Consider the following 16,531-nt stretch of genomic DNA (forward strand, 5'->3'; position numbering starts at 1 on the left):
GTTGCTGCCAAAATATTTTTGGATTTGCTAACTCAGTTTAGGTGGTATAATGACTTTCTGACATAACAGTTATTCTGTGTGAATTGCATCCTTCTCTATGTCCTCTCATATGCACAATTAAGATGCGCTGTCTGTAAATACAGTATATATTCAGGGTGATTGAAAAGTAACTCCCTATTTTAAAACACTTATAATTTATTCATATGTTATAATATTTTTCTAAATGTTTTTGTGTATGTTCCAACTGGTGGCTAATGCTCGGCGCCCATTTCGAATTTGAAATAAAACTCCATGCAATGCACTTTCTTCTCGTGTTCATTTCTCGTAAGAATTATAGTTCCGAAATAAATTACAAGTACTTATAAATAGGAGTTACTTTTCAATCACCCAGTATTTTACAATGCTGTAGAAAAATCTCATGCCACGTCACCAAACATAAATGACAAAAAAAGTATATATACTACAATCATTTTTAATAACTACATTTCAGACCGATTAAGTGCAATGGGATAATATTAGCCGCATACCCTGATCTCTCACAACGCAGATCCGGCCTAGTTGACACACGAGTCCACGAGGACACAAGTCCACTATGACAAGTAGGCGAGTCCACTAAGACACAAGGATGCTAGGACACTAGTAGACAAGTACAGTGTTTGTAAATCTGTATTCATGGTCAGAAGACCTCCTTTAGCCTGACTCCTTGTTCAGGTCGCCTGTTGAACCAAATCCATTTGAATACAAGCTGACAACCACTTTAGTCAACATTTTGAGGTCATTTTTCTACATTTTTCATCCTTCCTCTGTGAAAAGCCTGCGCAAATCTAAATGACCGAATTCAAGCGTTTGCAGGAGAAATTGTGTGTCTATGAAGTTGATTCAATTCAGGGTTGGATTGATGTACTGTCTTGCTGCAAACACATCAAGATGATAGTTGGCGCTGATGTTATGTAAACGTCAGGGGAGTCACTGTTGAAGTGTTGAACTCCATTCAAACATTTGCTCAACTTGGGGGGGAAGACGAAACAAAAAAACCTCTTCTGTTCCCAATGGTATTCTGCTGGGGTAAAATATCAGGGGAACAATAAAATAAAACAAAACTTAGCCAGACTGTGTGACGTCAAATTAACCCTTTAGGTCCATTTTGGATGTGTTGAACAAACACACAGTAGGTGGAATTTGGAATATGCTATTCATTTTCAAAACATTTTACCAATGTCATCTGTTGCTTAAATTAGCATCAAATAATAAAGCTATAAACAGCAGAAATGTCCTATTGAAAATGTATGCTAACTTCAATTCATGTGATCATTTATTTGACTTTTTAATTTCGACTTCAAGCATGACTTTTTGTCCTCCAGATGGCAATCCATTTTCCCCAATTCAAAGCATGCAGTATTATTTGTATCCACAAAAACATTGAAAATGTTTCTTCCAATCAGTCATTCTATCTCAAGGCCTAATTATTACATAATTCTGTTTCAATTTGGACCATTAGGTATTTTCTGTTTGTGTACACACACACACACACACACACACACAAAAGCACTGGAAATGTTGCTTCCAATAAAATGGACCCATCTCAGGGCCTACTATTAAAATATATTGGACTACTTAACTTTATTCTTTTCCACCAGATGGTGATACTGTTCAAATCATGTTCATTCATTCATTCACCTTCCGTTCCGCTTATCCTCGTTAGGGTCGCGGGGGTGATGGAGCCCATCCCAGGTATCTTCGGGCGAAGACACCTGGGATGTGGGAGGAAAGCGGAGTGCCCGGAGAAAAGCCACGCAGGCACGGGGAGAACATGCAAACTCCACACAGGCGGGGGCCCGGGATTGGAACCCCGGTCCTCAGAACTGTTAGGCATATGTGCTAACCAGTCGTCCACCGTGCCGCCACAAATCATGTTACACATTGCAAATAAAACGAACAATGATTGAAAATGAATGATTTGACCAAACGGTATTGTTTTTGTTGACATACTTGCCTTTAAAGCGTTAAAACCTATGCAGATTTATTCCTCCCATTCAAAACACAGAACAATGCCCCACTTTTCGCTGTTTTCTGACACTACAAAAAATATCCATGCATGAAAATCATTGTTGCTGTCAAACATTCACCCATCTGAGGGCCTACTAACAATAAACAACGTCAAATTGGACTAGTTATTTTTTAGGTGTGTCTACCAGATGGTGCTACTCTTCCTCCATTCAAAGCATACAGCAAAAATGCTTACGTTCTGACTGTTTTCTAACACAACAAAAACATGAAAATCAAATGATAGGCCTATAAAAACAATACTGCTTCCAATCACTAAATAATCTCAGGTTCTAATAACAATAATATTAAGCAAATACTCCTGATAATGTATATTGACTTTTCAGTTGATTTGATTTGTTGTGTTTATCTTAAGACATCCATCCATCCATTTTCAACACCGCTTATCCTGGTTAAGGTCGTGGCCGACTACACCCTGAACTGGTCGCCAGTCAGTCACTGAGTGGGAACTGAACCTACACTGCCCACACCAAAGTCAGGCAAGTGTACCACTACATCATCAGTGACCTAGGGTTAAACACTCCAAGTATAGTTTATATTTCGTAAGTATATTTCAGGTTTCAAACTGACCTGTTATCCATCCCTCCATTTTCTGAGCCGCTTCTCCTCACGTGGGTCGCGGGCGTGCCGGAGCCTATCCCAGCTGTCATCGGGCAGGAGGCGGGGTAAACCCCCTCAACCGGTTGCCAGCCAATCGCAGGGCACATACAACCAAACAACCAACCATTCGCACTCACAGTCACACCTACGGGCAATTTAGAGTCTCCAGGGATGCGGGAGGAAAAGCGGAGTGCCCGGAGAAAAGCCACGCAGGCACGGGGAGAACATGCAAACTCCACACAGGCGGGGCCCGGGATTTGAACCCCGGTCCTCAGAACTGTGAGGCAGAGGCTGACGCTCTAACCAGTCGTCCACCGTGCTGCCCCTGACCTGTTATAGGAGGGAAAATGCAAATGAACTATAAATGTACAGTACTGTGTCGTATTTTGATTTTATTGTATTTTTTTCAGAGCAGTTTTATAGAAGGTGCCAAGTTTTGTGGTTGCAGACAAATGAAGGAGTATATTAAATATTTCAATGTACATTATGTACTTCTTTTATTTTTAAGTCACTTCCCCACACAATGTTAAACTTCTCAATATACATTAAAACAAATAAAAATGCACTGTCCCAGTTTCCCTTTGCAGACGATAGCACCATGATGACATCACAACAACACACATAAGGATAACAACGTGGCTAACTAATAAACAACAGCAATGAGGGTTTTGGCAGGTGAATTTGGGTGAAATGCGACCATTCAAGTGTTTTTGCAATGGTGTGTAGTAGCGACCATTCAAAGAGTGGAGCAGCGGGTGAAGGCAACAATGAGCAATCATCCAGCCATCCATTTTTTTATAGCGTTTGTCCTTATTAGGGTGACACAGGACGAGCGGAGCTGAGATTCAAACCCCGAACTTCAGAGCTGTGAGGCAGATGTGCTAACCCACACTGTGCTGCTTAATCAGTAAGCAATAAGGTATAAATATGACGAGGCGAGGCACCCGCTCGGAGTCGTGGAAGTAGTTTGTTTTTTCTTTTCCCTGCACGTTAAAAGAGTCAGTCAGTATTGCTCTTTTTATTTGTATTTGTATTTTTTTGGTCCCGTTCCATCCAGTCTTGTCCCGTCCGGAAACGTTAACCACCAAAGCAGACTGGCCCGACCTGGAAGCCAAACTTCTGGCCTGCGTTGCCGAAGTCGCCCACCGCCACGTCGACGACGGGCAATGAGGAGGACTGGGGGGCGTCCATTTCCAACACCGTCCTCTCCTGCCCGGAGCGCATCTGCGGGTCAAAGAAGTGCCATCACACAGCGTTTGCGTTTCGGGGTCATGAGCGTACATTGGGATCGATTGTTCGGAACCGTGGGGTGTGTGGAAGAGAGGTGAAAAAAGAAAGTTTGACAGAAGAGCAGCAGCTAAAGTGAAAGGAAAGCTTTCTAGGTTGCTAGTGAGAGCAGCCATGTATCGTTTGGGGACAGAAGGTAGGAGACAGAGCGGCAGAGTTGAAGATGATGAGATTCTCTTTAAGCTCGTCATAGGGACAGCAAAGACTGGAACAAAACTAGTCGAGGACAAAACTAGCGCTGATGTTCCAATCCGAGAAGAGAATATCCTGACTCATTGTGGCTGCCGCTTCTCCCTCTAGGACATTTTTTTTCCCCCCACCTTTCAGTTTAAAATGGTTTACTTGAACCAGAATCCATCGCTGTACCATGGCCGAAGGTGGAAGGCCGTTGGTTTGCATTTGCACTTGTCTCGGCACCGTAAATCCTCGGTGGCTGGGAACAGCTGCCTCCTTTCTAGCTAGCGCAGCTCTCGTCATCTGTCACGCTGTGTTGGTGCCTGCTCCACTTTGTCGGTCAAACGTCCACCTCCAGCACGGAGTTCAGTTGAAAATTCATGCAGCTCCTCGTGCTCGGCTCTCGGATGCCTTTTTTCCTGCAGAGATCACCGTCTGAGAGGAAGGAGGCCTCTGGACTTCACCGCCGTCCCCGCTGGGGCCACCGAGGCTCCCGCCAAGGACTGTCGGCAGGTCAGCGGCGGTGGACGGCATCTCATTTCTGTGGTTGACCACAGTACGGACACCGGCTCCTGCACTTAACGCTCGACCCCCTTTTTTATTTTTGGTTTATTTGTAAAGTTTCCTTTGGTGTCTTCAAAGGGGCTATGTAAGGCTTGGAGACAGTAGTAATGAGCAGAGGACAGGAGACAGAGACGGAGGTGGCAGAGTCGAAGATCCTGAGATTCTCTTTAGCAGTGATGAGAATAGAAAGGATCAGGAATGAGCTCATTAGAGGGAAAGCGCAGACTGACATAGCGAGAGAAGCTAGATTGACATGGTTTGGACATGTACAGAGCGGAAACAGTAGATACATTGGGAGAAATGGATCTGCCATGTAGAAGGCAAAGAGGAGATTTATGGACATGGTGAGGGAAGACTTGCAGATGACTGGAGTTAGAGGAGAAGATGCAGAGGACGGGGCAATATGGAAGAGGATGATTCCCTGTGGCCACCCCTGAATAGGGTTAAGCCCAAAGAGAAAGAAGAAGAAGCGTATGTTAGCGCGTTTCCCCCTCACCTGACAGCCGTCGTAGCGGGCACGGATGTAATGTGCGTTTTCGTGCGTCAGCTCGCCGTCACCGCCGCGGAAGCGCAGCGCCACCTCGTGGCCGCCGGTGTCGCCATTCAGCCAGGCCACGGAGTTGAGGCAGTGGTAGGTGAACGTCTGCCTGGCCTTCACGCTCAGCAGCTTGAGGAAGTTCATCTGCACCACATGCACCGGAACGCCGTCCACGCCGGAGTACGAGAACTGGGGGTAAAAAAGAGAGGACCGCGTTTTCAGGCTGAAGCAGGTGCAGGCAGGCCGAGGCATAATATAGTTGTAAGTTACAATTGCTTTCAGAGAACTAAGTGTCAGGTTTTAACCCTCATTCTGTATAGGTGCTGTTTATAAGGAAGCAGAAAAATGCCAGCATTTGCAGGCAATGCAAAAACTATGAAATAGCATGCCTCTTTCTCATAGTTTTCGTAATATTGACAAATCAGAGCCACAAGCAAAAAAATGTGGCATTTATGCAGCTTTGTGTTTTTCAAGTAGCCTCTGGAAGCGGGTTGCTGCTGCACCTTTATAAAGCAACACGGCATCCCACAATCAGATATTAAGATGACAGCGGTACCAGTGACTGGTGTGACACATCAAATAGGTGGTGTGCAGCGACAATTGCTTTCAACACAACAGGTTAGGCAAAGTTATTGTGTTAAACTGCACATCCCTGATCTGGTTTTCCACAATTCCCTTTCACACAGCTGCTGTCCCACCTCTGATACTACATTGGAAGCGGGGAAATCCTTGACTTCAACCTGCATTTTGTGCTGTTGCGAATACAGTAGGCTGTGTTAACTGGACTGAAGTCAGCCAACCATAAGCCCGAAGAAAGTCATTTCCAGAAAAGACAATCAGATAATCATAAGATGACAGCATCTGGTGTGACATATAAAAAAACACATTTTAACCCACAGGGTGAGACAGGTGAGTGTCAGATCTTGTGACTACCCCTGAAGCTCGGAAATTTGTGTCTGTGCTATTTGTACAGAACAGAGAAGCAAGAAATTCTTTGCTTTTCCTGGAAATTGCTGCTTTCAGAGGACCTCTTTCACCCTGAGTTGTCACATGATCCCACCGAAGCCCTGGCTAATGGGAAAGTAGTAATCGGTGTCAAGTAAAGTACATGATGCAGAAGTGATCCATCTCCACTATAGTTTGTTTGGTGATTGAAACATTCTAGTGTACCTCTTTTCCTTTCCGGAATTGACTGTACCAGGTGCCGGGTTTCTCCCCTTTCCACCCAGCCAGCTTCACCTGATGGTAAAAACAAAGTCCAATTAATACATGAGACTTTAGAAGATTTTTTTTGTGGTGCCAACAAACTGACCGACTGAAACTTCTTGTCCGGATAGAGACACGTCTCGCCCTGAGCGGTGAAGTTGCAAAACACCTTGAAGGAGTCTCGGTGGCAGCCTCGGTTGGGGTCAATCCAGTACTCACCTGGAGGCACACACGGAGCAAGTTTCAGTTGCAGTTCTCGCGCGGTTTGGAATGGTGTTCCCACATAAAGCTTGTGTTTCCTCAGCGTGGGATGTAGGCAGGATGGTGATAAGTATACTATACTATACTATACAAGTTTGAGTGGAACAGATACTTGCCCAGTAAATATGTACAATACTCCAAAGCAGAGATGGGAGGAAGTCATATATGTGCAAGTCATAAGTCAATCTCGAACCTTAACCTTTCAGTTTCAAACAAGTCCAGATTTACTATGGTATAAATTAAGGAAGTTGAGTCTCAAGCCAAATTTCAAGCAGGTCGAGTTAAGTCATTAGTTAGTTTAAGCAAGTCATATGTTAAATCATACAGTCTTGTGCAGTCACAACATATATTTGTACATTAGCCACTTTGCACTCAATATCTGCACATGCGGTAGTTGGCTGTACTAACACATTCGCAGTCACAAAAGCAGTCTAATGATGGTTTATTACTTTGCCTTCTCAATTGCAACAGAACAAAAGAAGAACAAAAAGCATACCCGGGAAGCTTAGCTCACATTTAGCCCATAATTCACTCCTTTTTTGTAATTTTTGTGTAATTAACATTGTTTTGTCTCTTATCTTTGAGTTGCAAACCTTGCATGTTGCCATTTATTTTATTTTTTTTCACGATTTGATCAAAACCTGAATTATTGACTCCAAATGTAACAATCTTCAGATATCCCCCCCCCATGATACTTGCTTCGTGAGGTAGCCTCTCTGCACCCCGCCTCAAAGCATACTGGTGAGTTGCAGGTTTGCGCACACTACAGAACATAAAAATGTATTTTCTTCAAAAAATAAAAAGACAAAAATGGCACAGTGTCTTGCAAACAATGCCAAATGTTAACAGGCAAGACTGATCCTGTTTCCCTGCCTGGGTGTTTATGACGCTTTTGGCCTTGCTGGGCGGAGCCTCCTGTCACACCTACTGACGATGAGAATGCTCGTGCCTTTTGGACTTACTGTGAGTATTCTGGCTTTGGTGCTTACCATTTGTTTGTCTGTCTTGACGAATGCGAGTACTTCAGTTTCTGTATTTAGTTATTTTGTTTCCTCGCCTTGTATAGTCTAGAATCATGTTGTGTTATTTCTTAGATGGGGTTATCCTTCACTGTGACTCTTATCTCTTTGAGTTCTGTTTTGTACTATTTATCTTATTTATTCACGTCAACCTTTTGTCTTCGTGGTTAGTTGTCTTAAGTTTTAGTTGTTTTTCACAAAAAAGATTAGTCAAGTCGTGCAAGTCTAAGTCAAGTTGAGTTGAATAAGTTAATAGGTTTTAGCCAAGCAAGTCCCAAATCCTAAAATTGGAGACTTTGGTCTGATTCCAGTCAAGTCATGTGACTCCAGTCCCCCACCTCTGCTCCTTAGTAGGCTTAGACACATAGATGAACAGATGATATATAAAAGTACCATTGGGAAGTTCTGGACTAAGTAGCCAGAGCTCCTTGCAGGAGCGGGCGGGGCTGTGGTAGGTCCCTTGGGGGGTGCGCAGTCCCTCCACCTCCACTTTAATAGAGGAAAGAGAGGCGAACACCTCCTCCATGCCTTGGCCCTCGTTCTTTTCATTGGCCCAAGCATTCGACTCGGCCTGATCCCCCTGAATCCACTCCTCGTCCTCTTCGCTGCCATCCACCATCTTGTCCTCCCCTTCCAGAACAGCACCGTCCAGAACATGGGTCCGCCTTTGCCGCCCTCGTTCCGGCAGTGGGGTGACCGCCGGGAGTCCCTAACACATGATCCACTTTCAAATGTCAGTGCTAACAGGGCTACTGCTTTTTTTTTTTTACAGTACTCACAGGGAGTCCTGGAGGTCCTGCAGGTCCGGTGTCTCCTCGTTGGCCAATCGGACCCTAAGGTCACACATAGCGGATTAGTTCAGTGCAGGTTTTTACGACACTGTCACATTAGTTAAAGACACTTACAGGATTTCCTTTAGAACCCTTTATCCCGATAGCACCCTGCAAAGAACAAAGAGGCAGACGGTTGTCCCACAACTCTGCCCTATAATACATATTTGAATCTAACAATTGTACTCACAGATAGACCTGTAGGGCCAGGAGGGCCATGAGGACCTGCAGGGCCAACGGGACCCTGGAATTTAACACAAAAGGAGCAGCAAAGTCAATCGCCATCAAGTAACTTCAAGATCAAGACGAAGACCAAGTCCAGACCAATACTTTGAGGAATTGTTTTTGGAGTTTAGACCAAGTCAAGACCAAGAAAGGGGGACTAATTCTCTCTTAGAACAGTTTTAAAAATGATGACATTCACAGCTTTGGTCTTGAGACCTAATGCTGAGTCCCAGTCCGAGGTAACACAAGACCAAGACCCTCAAAAACAACCTTGAGTTCTGTGTAGACATCAAGAACAATCCAGAGTACTACAACACTACAGACTGGTAAAACCTGCTCTGGCGTACGGTTCCACCATTTTGTTTTGTCATGTAACACACAAGTGCCCCAATGCACAAGTTTGTTTTCGAGTCATGAGCCAAAGCGTCATCATTTTGCACTTTGTGTGGCGAGCCAAATTTGAGATCCAAGCGAATTTCAGATAAGTCACTGCTTGGCTGAAGTAAAAAAAATAAATACAAAAAGCAGTTCTGTCCCCACATACTGGTAGCGATAAGGGTGGCACACTCTATTATCTACTATCGGAGTCCACAGCGTTGAATTTATTGACTGAGTGGCATGCTATTTGCGGTAATTTTGGAAGCTAGCAATCTGGCACAAGTACTTACACGCACGGCGGGGACTCCCCTTGAAGCCCACAGCAATGGGGGAGACGAGTTGTTGAACATATGTATAGCGAGGGGGCCACTGGGAGTTTGGTTGTTTGGTATCAAGTTGACCCTGGATAGTTGTTTTTGCTAGCTGCTGGCCCCTAGCTAGCAGCTAGTAGAGTAGTGATCGAAATAGGAGTGAATTTCTGACTGACACCTTTTAACGGTAGTCACCTGGAAACCACGTTACAGTGGAAAGTAACTGGTAAATTACCAGGAATAGGAAAAGAGTAGACAGCGTCGATAAGCACGAATATGCATAACATGCACTCCAACCATTTTTGTTGTGATTTTTGGCTTGTCCCAATATATAGTAATTACACTTTTTAAAACTAGTTTGTTTCTTTAAATTCTCTTTCACTATGTTAATAGTTCTATTAGCTTAATAGCATTTCAATAGCGAAAAATGATTTGATTTACAAGTAATTTAAGTCACAAACCTTGTCATGAATTAAACTCATAAGTCCTGGTGGCACTGTACTGGTATGACTTTGCCTGGTTGGCCAGCCATGTTTGTATCTGGGATGTTTGTGTTTTTAATACCTCATGTCCTTTCGAACCCGGTAGTCCCTGGTTTCCTGGCAGCCCTCGGTCTCCCTTCTCGCCGATGTCCCCTGGGGGCCCAATCAAACCTATGAGGCCGCTATGACCCTGCACAGGTGGGATTGAGTTCACATGGACTGTTTGCAAATGTGCGCCATTAATCCTGAACCCACTTTGTCGCCGATCTTTCCATGATCTCCCTTTAGTCCGAGTAATCCTGGTGGACCCTGAAAGATATTGTGAAAATATCCTTTAATTGAATGATGTCCAAAGAAGTGTGGTCTAAACAATCTTACCATTGGACCAGGTGGACCCATCTGGCCTGATGGTCCAGTCAAGCCTTGTTCACCCTGGAAAAAAAAAAAAAAAAAAAAGAGTCACAAACTTAACGATTGTACAAATGTATCTCTTGCTCAGCTGACTTACAGCAGGACCAGGAATCCCTCTGAGACCCTGTGGACCAGCCTTTCCGGAGTGCCCCTGACGACCCACCGGCCCTGTTTTCCCGATAGGACCCTCAAATCCAGGAGCACCCTGACACGAACACAAAGTAACGACACTTTCAGATGTGAACTTTCTCAAGCAGTGATTCGAGAGGCGCTTTTTTTACACTTACCTTAGCTCCTTTTTGGCCTTCCTTTCCATTTTTCCCAGCTTTTCCCAAGTGGCCCTGCAGAGGGACATTTTAGAGACTGTAAGATTCCACTGAGGCAAGACTTTCGAGGAGTTAAGAACATGGCTAGACCAAGACTTCGAGGAGTTAAGAACATGGCTAGACCAAGACTTCGAGGAGTTAAGAACATGGCTAGACCAAGACTTCGAGGAGTTAAGACCAGGTCAAGACCAAGACTTTAGGACTTACAACCAAGACATTGAGGAGTTGGACAACAATACAAGAGTTTGAAGGGTTATGACTAAGAAAAGACCCAAACTTTGAGGATTTAAGTCCAAGTCAAGATCAAGACTTTGAAGTTTTTACATCAAGTCAAGACCAAGCCCAAGAGGACCAACCTTATCTAGTCATCCTAATGTCTCGTTAACTCTGGACTGTTTCATTTTTGGTGTCAACATAGATTCAGGGTCCAAAAAATACACCCACCCTTCGGCCAGGAGGTCCTAGTGGCCCTGGTTCTCCCGCTGCTCCTGGTGGTCCCTGGGAAGTAAAGAACGAAGAAACAGCTTATACTATCAGCTATCTTGTTGTTATATATACAGTATTTAACATATATGATTTGGATTTACAGATTTTCCAGGCTCTCCAGTGTCTCCTTTAGACCCAGGAAGGCTGTCCAAACCCTGACAGACAACCAAACACCTTACCGTCATGACAGCATTACATTTATCAACATGAAAATCAGTGATTGTGAAGAAGGTATTCATTGGTGGCTAGCATGTAGCAGAGACGGTACACTCACGTTGGGGCCAGCCTCCCCTTGCTGTCCAAGGTCCCCGGTGAGACCAATAGGACCCTGAGACCAGAGCAGCCCTATTATAACATGTTTTGACGGTGAATATATTTCCCGAATGGTTTTTGAGGGGCCTCTGTGGCTACTCACCGCATTGCCCTTGGCTCCGTCCTCCCCTGGGGTGCCTCGGGAACCTGGAGGACCAGCTGCTCCCGGAGGACCAGTATCTCCTTTCTCCCCTTGGTCACCCGTCTCACCCTAAGGCAGCAAAGATGACAAACATGAAGCGTAGAGACGAGTCAGGACGGATTTTTGAGAAAGTTGGGAATAGAAATAATGAACTCACTATTTTTCCTGAAAAACCAACTGGGCCAGGATCACCTGATTCACCATCCTCCCCCTGAGTGAGAGACAAGAGTGAATGGATAGTGCACGGACTAAGGATTACCATGTAGACCAATAAACGGAAAATGGCATCACCAACCTATCACTGGTGTTGCTTGTAATGACTGACATTTAATCTAACCAATTCAGAGCAAGGGGTGGAACCAACAAATTCCCCGGGACTGTGTGTACAGATTGACACATCACTTTGAAGGGTTTCTGACCCTCCAAAATGATTACCTTTTCTCCAACGAGACCGGGCTGCCCCACCATACCCAGCCGACCCGTGGGCCCCTGTGTACGACATAAAAGTCATCAGAATCCGATGAACTAAAATGCATTGAAACATATGTAGGCGTTCTGTACCTGTCCTCCAATTGGTCCTTGAGAACCGGTTGGCCCTTGTTGCCCAGGTGGACCCTAAAAACCAGTCCTCAAATAAATGAGGGGGAAAAGTACAGTACAAGTACATGCATGTGATACAGAAAGAAAATGGCTGCCAGCTCACCATCAGCCCAACATGTCCGCTCTCGCCTTTTTCACCAGGGAGGCCCGGCATGCCCTTGAAATTCAACATCCGTCAAAGCATTAGATGCTATAACGCGGTGTCCTGATTGGCTGTGCACGTTTCACCTGTAATCCTATTGGTCCTCCCAAACCCTTGAAGCCGCGTAGTCCCTCGTCTCCTTTGGGTCCGTACATTCCCTGCTGACCTTGGGGCCCTACCTCCCCATCTTGACCCTGGAACACAAGATGGCATACTCGGGGTAGCTTCAAGGTTGTTTGTTCTTCACCCCACGATCTCGGGTTTTTGTTTTGACAAGTTCACATCTAGACAAGCCGACTCACGGGAAGTCCTAGTTGTCCGAGGGGCCCCTGAGTACCAGTGGGTCCTGGGGGTCCCTGCAGAGGGAAAGGGACACATGATCAGAGGTGTTATGTTCATGGCGGCCATGTAGAGTGTCTAGATGAACTCACAGCTTCGCCTTTGTCGCCTTTACTTCCTTTCTGGCCTGGTCCTCCTTGCTCCCCCTTTAGACACAGACACGTTATTACATGTTGTTAAGTGCAAAGATACATGCTCCTTTAATACTGCCACTAAACGCTAGTTTAGGGAAGCCGTTTCGTGTAAACCAACACAGAATGGGTCGCAGAGGCAGGAAGGAAATCCCCCAAATTTGAGATGCCGTGATGCAACAGCACTCGCTTCTCCCACGTTGTTGCAGTCAACTATTTAATGAACACAGTTGTAGCAATATCCTGCTTATGCCTGGATCAAACTACAAGATTTTAACCCCATTACTGGCCCGATTTGCTATAGCAAACCATTTTCCAGATCGGGCCCGACCTATTTTGTTGGGAATGAGACAACTAATAATAATAATCCACGCTCAACGAATTGGCCCTATGATAGCCCTACAATGGCAAAATGAAGAGTCGAGGATGTTTGATTTTTTTTTATTTTTTTTATATATATCGTCCGTGTAGTTTGGCATATCAACGAGAACCCTCTCACATACAGTAGCACTTGGACATCGACCAATAGGATTGCCTCGCCTCCCTTGGTCACCATTGGCTAAAATGTTTTGCACACACAAACTAATGTTTACCGAATGACTCGACAGAATGCCAGCATACTGTAATGTTTGCTGACAATCTACCTCGCTACATAACATTATGTTACCTGCTTTCTCGCGGTATTAAAAGTACAGAACATGAACGTTATCTCGAGCGCTCCTTGAAGAATGGACACCCCAAACCGTTCTCTCAACCCGCGACCCTAACCAGGATAAACAGTGTTGAAAATGGATGGATGGATGGCGTTTGCCAGTGTCCTGACTGAGACATGGCAGGATTCTGTGGCAGTAGTCTGACATAGTGTCATCAAATTGAGAGAGACCAAATTGGCTTGATCCAAGCATTAGATGGGTTCTGTGTAAAAGGCACAGGTGCATAAAACTTGTATCAACTGTTACGGCTCTGATACAGTAATTCTGAGCCAACAGCCCCTTCCCCACTGCCTGTTAAAAAGTACAAGTAGTATCAGTACCGAAATAGAGGTGCTACCATCTGGCCCTGTCTTTAGCCCCATAGAGTCCGCAAAATTACCTTAGAAACAAACTTTTACACAAAATCCAATAAAGCTGACAGCATCTGGTGTGATGTACAAGTTTGTTTTCAGACAGCGACAATTGCTTTTGACGCAACAGGGCATGAGGGCGGGAGAAGTGAGTCAGGCGTTAAGCTTGACATCCCGGTCCTGGCTATTCCCGTCCCGTATTAGCCGTCGTTCGGTTCCCCGGTGCCCCTTTTCATGCAGTAAATAGCTTCTGTAACACACACAGATTACCTTGTCTCCATCATCTCCCGCGGGTCCCGCAGGGCCTGCAGCTCCGAGCATGCCCCCCGGTCCATGTTCCCCATCCTGACCTGCCGGTCCCATTGGACCTTTCTCACCCTAGGACAAACACTCAGAGTAAGCACTACAGTAAAGACGTTTTTTTAGGCTATTAAAGACGTATATCTTACAGGCTCGCCCTTCTCTCCCATCGGTCCTGGTCCTCCAATGGCTCCGGCCCGTCCTGGCTGTCCGATGGCTCCGGCCGGCCCGGGGGGACCTCGCTCGGTGGCTGGCCCCTACACCGACAGGAACATTTTGTTTACTTTGAATGGTGTTCAGGTTAAATTGCAGAGGTTTTCTTCGTTCGTGTGGTACCCGCTGGCCATATTTTGACCAACCCTGATACTGAGGTAACTCACCATGGCACCTGGGGCTCCAGAAGGTCCCGCACTTCCTTTTAGACCAGGAGGGCCCTTAGAACATGAAACTCATTATCAAAGCGGTTGAAATCACATCAACTATTGAGTAAATGGGACTTCTTTGCGTCACCATAACGCCAGGAGCTCCTCTGCTTCCCCTGAACCCCTTCAGTCCCGGGGGTCCGCTCTTCCCCATAGTTCCGGGTAATCCGGGATCACCCTGCACAAAAAACAAACCGACGCAAGATGACACAGAGATGATGATAGCGATGGGTGCGAGCGGATTCACGGGCCCACCTTTCCACCTTCCTTCCCGGCCGAACCAGGCAAACCGTGTTCTCCGGGTACACCCGGTGAACCTGGATGACCTCGGTCCCCCGTGGGGCCAGGTTCGCCCGATTTTCCCTGTAATGCACACACAGACGGAACAGAGGCTACGAGCTCATAGCGAATCCAAAATAAACCTTTTATGCCATGCCCGAAATGGCTTCTTCAAACTAAAATAGCCAACTTCCATGAGTCCTCGAGACTTGTATGTGCATTTGTTATCATTGACACTTCAATCCTATTTTGTGTCGATTGGTGAAACTGGTGTCGGGGGCTGACTTTCTTTTTTACATTCCAGGGGGCTTGATTGGGTGAAATCCGTAGTGGGAGTTTGTCAAAGCCCTGGAATTTTCCCCAAATTCCCAAAAGGGCTGTTTCAAATGGCCATTATCCTGTTCAATATGGGGCATGGGTTCTTGAGACCTTTGGGTGTGTCCTCTTGTGATACAATTTCGGGCTGATTTTTTGGAACTTTCCAATTGGGTGACTTCCGCAGTCGGAGGCCAGGAATACGCCCAAAAGGGCTCTTTCATCACTCAAATGGACAATTTATGGCATATGAGTCCTTGAGACTTTTTTGTGCGAGTAGGAGTTTGTCAAAATCCTGGAATTCACCCAAATGGGCTGCTTCAAACCAAAATTGGCCTGTTCAATTTTGGGTTTGGGTACTTGAGACCATTTGGATTCTCCTCCTCCGATTGACATGTCCAACCAATTTCGTGTCGGACGCGGAAACTGGCTGCTTCAAACCACAATGGCTCACTTTGTCAACCTAAGTTCATGTTGATTGGTGAAACTGGTGTCATGAGTTATTTATCACTTTGATACAGGGTGAGTTTTTCCTTGGGGTTATGTTGTATACCCACCTGTGGTCCCACCACACCAGAGGGTCCTGGGGGTCCCGTCTTCCCCTGGAATCCCTGCAGTTAAAACATAATGGTCAGTAAAAGTGTATTCACGATGCATCCAGAGTCCATTAAGCAGAAGAATAGTTAACTTACCGGTTCTCCTCGTTGACCTGGGTGTCCTGGAAGACCGTCTTTCCCACCCGGACCCTACACGAGTGTGTCAAAATGTCGTGAAAAAAAAAAAAATAATAATATTGGAATAATCACATGAAAGTCATACAAGTTGGCCTTCAACCAAATGTTTTCAGAAATGTACGTTGTTGTTGTTGTTGTTTGTAATGTGCTTAGCTAGCTGCGTAAATCCACTTTGTATACACGATGCAATACTCAAAAGATGCCACAAGGTGAGAGCATCACTCTGTCTGTCAGGTATCTCCATAAATTGAGTAGTTTTAACTTTGTTGTTTGATTATATGCTGGGCAACTCCTTTTTACTAGTATTAGACAGATACAATAGTTTTTTTTAAAAAATGGTATAAAATATGTAATTTCAAAATAATAAGAATGTCAGAGTCAGTGGGGAACTCACAGATGCTCCTTTGGGTCCAGGCTCTCCACCTCTTCCTTGAGGTCCTTGTGGTCCCTTTTGAAAATACACATCAATCCATTAATACCCTGCAGGCTGTTAAATCCATCCATCCACCCACCCATCCATCCATCCATCCATCCACCCACCCATCCATCCATCCACTCATCCACCCACCCATCCATCCATCCACTCATCC

The 16,531-nt window shown here is 45.3% G+C and overlaps 1 protein-coding gene across 2 annotated transcripts in view; it reads right to left on the reverse strand.

Moving 5' to 3' along the window:
• Positions 1 to 3,129: 3,129 nt before the first annotated feature.
• LOC133476653 (collagen alpha-1(XI) chain-like) overlaps positions 3,130 to 16,531 on the reverse strand; it is a 40,011-nt gene continuing 26,609 nt past the window's right edge. For both annotated transcript variants that reach the window (XM_061770326.1, XM_061770325.1), the window contains 32 exons: positions 16,336 to 16,389; positions 15,900 to 15,953; positions 15,765 to 15,818; positions 14,869 to 14,976; positions 14,702 to 14,791; positions 14,572 to 14,625; positions 14,341 to 14,448; positions 14,162 to 14,269; positions 12,790 to 12,843; positions 12,661 to 12,714; positions 12,445 to 12,552; positions 12,320 to 12,373; positions 12,178 to 12,231; positions 12,052 to 12,105; positions 11,774 to 11,827; positions 11,578 to 11,685; positions 11,437 to 11,490; positions 11,264 to 11,317; positions 11,121 to 11,174; positions 10,638 to 10,691; positions 10,448 to 10,555; positions 10,318 to 10,371; positions 10,195 to 10,248; positions 10,022 to 10,129; positions 8,734 to 8,787; positions 8,619 to 8,654; positions 8,493 to 8,546; positions 8,107 to 8,422; positions 6,540 to 6,652; positions 6,398 to 6,466; positions 5,186 to 5,416; positions 3,130 to 3,888 (listed from right to left, as the gene is read on the reverse strand). In XM_061770326.1, the coding sequence (XP_061626310.1) occupies positions 3,742 to 3,888; positions 5,186 to 5,416; positions 6,398 to 6,466; positions 6,540 to 6,652; positions 8,107 to 8,422; positions 8,493 to 8,546; positions 8,619 to 8,654; positions 8,734 to 8,787; positions 10,022 to 10,129; positions 10,195 to 10,248; positions 10,318 to 10,371; positions 10,448 to 10,555; positions 10,638 to 10,691; positions 11,121 to 11,174; positions 11,264 to 11,317; positions 11,437 to 11,490; positions 11,578 to 11,685; positions 11,774 to 11,827; positions 12,052 to 12,105; positions 12,178 to 12,231; positions 12,320 to 12,373; positions 12,445 to 12,552; positions 12,661 to 12,714; positions 12,790 to 12,843; positions 14,162 to 14,269; positions 14,341 to 14,448; positions 14,572 to 14,625; positions 14,702 to 14,791; positions 14,869 to 14,976; positions 15,765 to 15,818; positions 15,900 to 15,953; positions 16,336 to 16,389 (2,730 nt within the window). In that variant the 3' untranslated portion in view covers positions 3,130 to 3,741. The remainder of the gene's footprint in view (positions 3,889 to 5,185; positions 5,417 to 6,397; positions 6,467 to 6,539; positions 6,653 to 8,106; positions 8,423 to 8,492; positions 8,547 to 8,618; positions 8,655 to 8,733; positions 8,788 to 10,021; positions 10,130 to 10,194; positions 10,249 to 10,317; positions 10,372 to 10,447; positions 10,556 to 10,637; positions 10,692 to 11,120; positions 11,175 to 11,263; positions 11,318 to 11,436; positions 11,491 to 11,577; positions 11,686 to 11,773; positions 11,828 to 12,051; positions 12,106 to 12,177; positions 12,232 to 12,319; positions 12,374 to 12,444; positions 12,553 to 12,660; positions 12,715 to 12,789; positions 12,844 to 14,161; positions 14,270 to 14,340; positions 14,449 to 14,571; positions 14,626 to 14,701; positions 14,792 to 14,868; positions 14,977 to 15,764; positions 15,819 to 15,899; positions 15,954 to 16,335; positions 16,390 to 16,531) is intronic.

The sequence above is a fragment of the Phyllopteryx taeniolatus genome, chromosome 4, assembly GCF_024500385.1.
Source record: "Phyllopteryx taeniolatus isolate TA_2022b chromosome 4, UOR_Ptae_1.2, whole genome shotgun sequence".
NCBI lineage: Eukaryota > Metazoa > Chordata > Actinopteri > Syngnathiformes > Syngnathidae > Phyllopteryx > Phyllopteryx taeniolatus.